Raw genomic sequence first — 7,585 nt, 5'->3', positions numbered from 1 at the left:
TAAACGATAAATATATAATAATTATTATTATAAATACTTTACAAATTTATAGTTCAAATTAAAATTTAACATATCTTAAAGTTGAAAATATTAAAAATAGTTAGCATTTCTCTTAAGGAAAAATGAATGACTACACTATCCTATAATACAACGTACAACGTCAGTTTTTATTTTAAAAATAATTTTGGTAATCGAAATAAAATAGACAATAGTGTTTTTGTAGAATCAAAAAATTAAATTTAGAAATGATTAACAACTTATATTTTTTATTTTAATAACAAAAACAAAATTAGTTATGTAAAAAATATTCGAATTTTTTATTTTTAATATTAGGATAGATTGTGGGTAATACCCAAAAATGAGACTCGGAGTGTGTTATGCACAGATATGGGTTTGATAATTGGCATATTCAGAAATCGTTAATAACGATTTTAAACAAATTGTGAATAGCATTTTCTATTAGGAGAGAAAGTGTGGAAAGAGAAGCTGGAGGCGTTGGATCAGGTGAGAACGGCTATGATCAATAAACAAAATGAGGGTACCGATTTTATGGCGGATGAGCAGAGAGACCGTGGATAGCAACCGCAAGATGGGTGATCTACGGCTGGAAATTGAAGCATGAAGAAAATAGGTACTTCCGATTTGATGTTGTGTCCACATGGCTCGCATGCGGTGAGCCCCTGTGTGGTCCGTGACTCCTCTCTCCCCAGACGCTCTCACTCATCATTGAGAAGACCAAAACACCAAAACACAAAGTGTGTGTTAACTCTCTGCTCTCTGCTTCGGTTCCTTTTTTCTTAAGTACCATTGTTTCCATATGAAGGTTGCATATTTTGTTGAACTCCAGCTTTATCTTTTTCAAGATGGGGAAGAAAAAAATCCCAATGGATAAACATATTTTGAAATATCTTGATCATCCTTTATATGTAAGTAATTTTTTTTGCCTATAAAATTATTTATAATGTTAACATCAATTATAAATTGCTTAAATGAACTTAGTACTATTATAGAATAAAAGTTAGTTATAATAATAGATTTGAGTGTAATAAGTTAATGTGAACATGATAGTTAATCTAAATAAACCCGTGAGTACTCTGTTTTTAAGAGTTTAGTGGCTTTTTTATTTTTTAATTATTATTATCATTATTGAGATAGTTATTATATATTTACATGATAGTGTTATTATATATTGATAGTGTTATTATGGAGTAAAAGTCAGTTATAATAATAGATTTGAGTGTAATAAGTTAATATGAACATGATAGTTAGTCCAAATAAACACGTGAGTACCCTATTTTTAAGAGTTTAGTGGCTATTTTATTTTTTAATTACTATTATTATTATTATTATTGTTGTTGTTGTTGTTGTTGTTGTTGTTGTTGTTGTTGTTGTTGTTGTTGTTATATGATTACTGATAGTGTTATTATAGACTAAAAGTTAGTTATAATAACTGATTTGAGTGTACAAAGTTAATATGAACATGGTAATTAGTCCAAATAAACATGAGAGTACCCTGTTTTTAAGAGTTTAGTGGCTATTTTATTTTTTTAATTATTATTATTATTATTATTATTATTATTATTATTATTATTATTATTATTGAAATAGTTATATGATTACTGATAGTGTTATTATAGACGAAAAGTTGGTTATAATAATTGATTTGAGTGTACAAAGTTAATATGAACATGGTAGTTAGTCTAAATAAACATTTGAGTACCCTGTTTTTAAGAGTTTAGTAGCTATTTTATTTTTTAATTATTTATTACTATTATTGAGATAGTTACAAGTTTACTGATAGTGTTATTAAGTTTTAATAGTTATTGTGATTATGGTTGTTATAATTCATTTTTTAATAGTTTCACTTCCAAGTGCATTTCCATACTTATTAACAATGATATTGTTATTGTTGTTATTATCATTATTATTTTAACAGTTATAATTACGTGAGGATTATTTCTGTCAGGGTTCTAGAGTAATTGAACTGAGACACTTATATGCTCCAGAACTATATGATCGGAGAATAGAACCCTATCTAAGAGCTGCTGGCTTTTACAATGTGTTTCAGATTCGAAAAATTTCAGGACAAACGGTCCTGATAAATGCCTTGATAGAACGGTGGAATCCAGTGACTCATACGTTTCATCTCCCTATAGGTGAATGTACTATCACTTTAGAAGATGTAGCTTTGATATTTGGGATTCAAGGAACTGGGCTACTAGTTACATGGCCAACCAACAGTAATCACGGATCCATGGTGCAAGAATGTCTGATGAACTTTGGAGTTATCCCAACAGCGAGTGAATGCAGAGGTAGCTTTATCAAACTAACATGGTTGCGTAATGTTAAGTATGGAATAATTTTGATTACTCATGAGGCTATGGAGCATTATACCAGGTGCCACATTATGTCGTTGTTTGGTACCACGTTATTTGCTGACAAATCCGGTGCAGGGATGCATTGGAAATTTCTACCCTTGCTCCGTGATATTCCTAGAATCAGGACATATAGTTGGGGATCAGCTTGTCTTGCCCACTTGTGTAGGTCTCTGTGTTGGGCCACGCAATATGATTACAAAGATTTAGATGGGCCTTTAGCACTGTTGCACGTATGGGCTTGGGAACGGATGCCTTTCCTTGCACCAATTCGCCGTCCCCCGACTTTCCCGTTAGCTTGTTGGTATGACCTCTAAGGATATTCATTACTAATGTTTTATTAATTGACTATGTAAATGCATTATATTGATGTAACATTATTCAATGACAGGTGGAACGAGTGGGATTCCCCTTCGATAGAGTTTACGCGGTGGACACCTGCACATTTTAGGCAGATGCTTGATAACATTACAAATGCTAATGTATGTCACTATTATTGCTTATGTTTCATTCGTCCTCTAATTTTATACCATGCGTTATTTTCATTGTTAAGAGGTTTGCCTAATGTAGTGTTTTTCTGTCGACACAGTTTTTGTGGGACCATGTGGGTAACGCTTCATAAGAAGCTTCCCACCCTCCAAAAATTTTTTCAACTGCTTTCTGCTTAGCCAACCATACTTTGCGATAACTAATCGTGTAGTTAAACTTCAATTGGACATCTGCAATCACTTATCGCACCTTTATGGATGGATCGACCTCTATCAATGGCTTAATTACTTCTGCAATAGTGTCTGAGTCCAACTTCGAATGATCCTGAGAAATAGTGGCTTTAGTACAAGTATGGCTGCCATTGTATCGTCTAATCTCCCAACAATACTTTCTTTGCATCATGCTAACCCTGATAAGCCAATCACAGCTTTGCCCATATTGCACACATTTCGCGTAAAATGTCATCGGCTCAGACTCAAAAATCTGATAATCAACACCTCTGTGAATGGTATAATCTTTAACTGCCTTTATCACAGCCTCTCTAGAATTAAATTCCATCCCTATGACAAATTCACCATCTTTGACCACAGGTGGATCTGCAGTAACACCGCCAACCCATATTTACACAGTGCATAATATTTAAAGTACTAATCCAAATACGGTGTGATGCAACTACAAACTTGCATTGGCATACTCTGGAAATTCTAGAGTATTCATGGCATCGAGATCCAAAGCGCACATGAAAGACGGTTCTTCGAATGGATGCTCACTCGCTAGTACATTTGCGACATCTTTGACGTTTGACTCAATGGTTCAGTCCTCTTGTTTCTCGTCTGCATTCAGATCAACGAAATCGTAATTGCCTTCATATTCCTCTTCGCTGTCATTGTTATAACTTTCCCAATTGAAATCATGATCATGTTCTACCGTATTCGGTAATTGGTCGAACTCTACATACAGCTCAATAACAGACACTTGTGATTGGGCTTGATAGTAGATTGAGAACATCTCTTGCAGACTTGTGTCATCATTGATGTACATCGCATGAAATTGAACGAATCCACCGAATACTAATATAGGTCGTCTGTATAAAATATTTGTCACCCTCTTTGGCATATGAGGATCTATATTTTGACAAATATAAATCTTAAATTCTTCGAACGACACCATAAAAGAAAGAACAGATATACAAGGATTATTACACATAAATATCACACCTTTAGCTGTTTCAGATAAAATTTGACCATTATAACAAATTTTAAAACTAATATTATTATTCATCTTTGTGATCACGAAAATTATATTTCTATTATAATTTTTAACACGAATTAACGAAATATCATAGTATCAAAATGAAATATTTGTATAACTAAAACAAACAAAAAAAATTACCCAAAAACAAACAACAAAAAAATTGCTTGCACACACGAAAGAAGAGAAACAATAAGAAGAATAAGAAGTAGAAGAAGAGCATTAGAAAGAGAAAAGGAGATCGAGAATTGTAAGACATTACATTCACGCACGCACTCTATATATAGAGAAGTTAATAAATAAATCGTTATTCACGTTTACGAATTAAATAATTTTAAAATTAATAAAAAAGGAAATTGGCACTAACGATTTCATGTTCTCATAGATTCAGAACTTATTTTTGTCCTACTTGAAATTGTAAGTCCCATTTTCTATATTTTTTGTCCTATTCAAAAATCGTTGGTCTCATTTTCATAGTTTTTTGTCCATTCTGAAATCGTTAATAACGATTTCTTGTTGTATTTTCTCAATCTCCATATCAATGCATTACACTAAATTAGCATAATATCCCCGTATTACACTTATGCTTTGATAATATAAAAAAAAATAGCCAAAATATTCAGCATTTAATAATTTTAATCATTTAAATCTCAAGTAACAAAAATTATGTGTATCTTACCATGCAAATAATAAATTCTTATGTATAATTTATTCACTCCTATGACACAACTAATGTATAATGTATTGAGGATTGACAGGTATTGTCTGAAAAAATTTTTATAAACTTCGTAGTAACAGAAAATAGCGATTTTATTTTTAATTTTCATGAACCAAATTATTCTAAACTTTTTAATTATTTAACCAACACTATTAATAATTTTTATTATTGCTTTTCTACTAAAAAATATTAAAAAACGTTGTCATATATTTTTTCAATACTAATAAATAAGTAGGTATTTCTAAATGCAAAAATAGAATGATGTAATATTTTAAAGAGTGATGTTTTCAAATACAGAAATTATAACTGAAGATTGTAGAAGGCTTAGAGAAGGGGGTTGAATCTATGACCTTCTTTTAACCCTTTTAAAACAAACTTGCAATCTGAATCTGTTTGAACTCAGCAGCAGAAAATTTATGAGACAATTTCATTTTGTCTCATGAATATCAGAAAACAGAACAGAGCAAGGAAGAAAGAAGCTGACACCATCATGTATCCTAGTTCGATTGCCTTGTGCAATACAACCTACATCCAGTCTCCACCACAACAGTGGTGGAATTTCCACTATAGTTACAGTATTACATACACCAATTCCACAGGATTAACACAATCCTTTCACACTCAAGTTCTAATCTAACTTGACTTGGTTATGCTAATACCTAACTCTTCCTCTTAGTGCTAACCCAACTAAGAAAGGGGTACCTCACAGGTACAGGATACAAGACACAGACTTTACCTAAAGAAATCTAAAATAACTCTAGACTTTTCACTCATGTGTATCTCTCTGCCTTTTTTTTCTCTCTTAGGCTCTTTCAATGACTCTCTCACTCAGCCTTTTACCTCAAGAAATTACAGAAATATAAACAAGTAAATTATATTCTGCAAAATATGAAGGAGATTGACTCTACAACAGCCTCTTTGCTATGTGATAAACCAGATTTGCTAGCCTTTGATTCAGTTCTTCATTCTGGCGGAATACTCCTTTGACTAGGAAGCACTGTCCAAGTAGATGAACTTCTTCAAAGAGCCCTTCTCAGAACATACACCTCAAGAACACTGGTTATCTCTCCTTAGCTTCTGAACGGTGAACCAACTTCTTTTGTATCTCCTTGCATGTTGCTGAGTTGCTCTCTCCAAGGTCAAACTTTGAGCATTGTGCTTCACCAACTCACTTTTTTACTGTCTTCCATTTTTCCTCAAATTAGGAACTTTGGTTCTGACCTTCTTAGTTGACCGAAAGCCACAAGTCATCATAAACAAATGTTTCCAATGGTAAAACCCTATCTCAGCTATTGAAAACCAACTTGGTCCCCAAGATACACTTGTGACCGTGGATGCACAGCAATGAAGAGCAGATATCATCTTTCCCATGTATCCCAATATGGAGTGGCAGGGAGTTGAAGATGAAGAGAAGAAAATGAGATGCATTTAGAAGGAAATAAAATCACCTTTAGCTTCTGACCTCTTCTTGATACAGATTGATGTGGGTGATTAGGCTTTAACCTTTTTGCTTAAGTCTTCTCTTTCTTGCTTTATTCGTGAACAACTTAGGGGCTAAGCTTTCTCTCTCTCTTTCTCTGAGTTCTGACTGAGACAGGAAAAAGTGAACGTTGCTTTGGAAGCAAGATGGAGGGATTAGCTTGTTGAAGTCAAATCGGGCTTGGGTTGGTTCTATTCAAGTTCAACCCATTTGCATTCTCTTTATCATCTTTGGGCTTCTATTTATTTGTGGCCCACTAGAATAGATTCAGCTTGCTTTGTATTGGGCTGCTGCAACGATGTATTTTAGCCTGCAACAATTAATCATAAATAATTAACACTAATTATTTATTTTGCCCAATAAAATAATGTTTGTCATCATTAATTAATTTAGTTAATTTCTTAACTCAACAATAACTTATACAAAATAAATGAAAAAATTAAACACAATATTATTTGGATATTCATAAGAGTGGAAGAAAACAAAATAATCATCTACAAAAAAACCACACATCACGAGTGTTAAATAGTAGATGAAAACTTATAACTATATGTAAGCACATGAAAATGATGTATTTAATGTGATTTAAATGAAAAAACTGATGTCCAATAATCATTTGAATATCAATCATATCGCAGAACAAAAAATAAAACATTATTATTTTCAAGATAAAAATAACTCTTTAATGACTTGGGTTAGTGTTAGCATATTAATATAATTAGGTTCATTGTTATTATTCTTTATCATTAAAATTATTGTGATAGTTATCGTTCTTATTATTATGTTTAGGTAGAGAGAAGGAGCGACAGGCACGGGTAGGGGGATACAATAAAGAGACATAGCGGGAGGGTGATAGAGAAAGAGAGCGGGAGACAGATACAGAGAGAGATAAAGATAGAAAGAAAGACAGAGATTTTCGATATTATCGTTGTTATCATTGTTATGATTGTTATTATTCTTATTATTAGAGATAGATTAAGAGACAGAGATGGTACCAGATACAGAGAGGGAAGGAGAGAGATGGATAAGCAGAGCAAGAGAGAGGGATAGGCATAGTGAGAGAGAGAGGGGAAGAGAGAGAAAGATCGGGAAAAGGGACAAAGAGAGAGAGACAGAGATTTTTAAGACTTTTATTATTAGGCACAGATTGAGAGATAGAGATGAGACTACATAGAGGGACATAAAGAGATAGGCAGAGCAATACAGGAGAAGAGAAAGAGAGAGAGACACAAGCAAAGATGAAAAAGAGGGAGAGTCAGAAAGACTACGAGA

General features: G+C 32.8%; 1 protein-coding gene across 1 annotated transcript; it reads left to right on the top strand.

Moving 5' to 3' along the window:
* Window positions 864-2,997, top strand: LOC107621159 (serine/threonine-protein phosphatase 7 long form homolog). The gene is made up of 4 exons (XM_016323196.1): window positions 864-926; window positions 1,967-2,679; window positions 2,767-2,857; window positions 2,965-2,997. The coding sequence occupies exons 1-4, from the start codon at window positions 864-866 to the stop codon at window positions 2,995-2,997; spliced, it is 900 nt and encodes a 299-aa protein (XP_016178682.1).

Source organism: Arachis ipaensis, chromosome B10 (assembly GCF_000816755.2).
Source record: "Arachis ipaensis cultivar K30076 chromosome B10, Araip1.1, whole genome shotgun sequence".
NCBI classification, from domain to species: Eukaryota; Viridiplantae; Streptophyta; class Magnoliopsida; order Fabales; family Fabaceae; genus Arachis; species Arachis ipaensis.
Note: the sequence above shows the minus strand (reverse complement) of the source record. Positions and strands in the feature narration are given on the sequence as shown.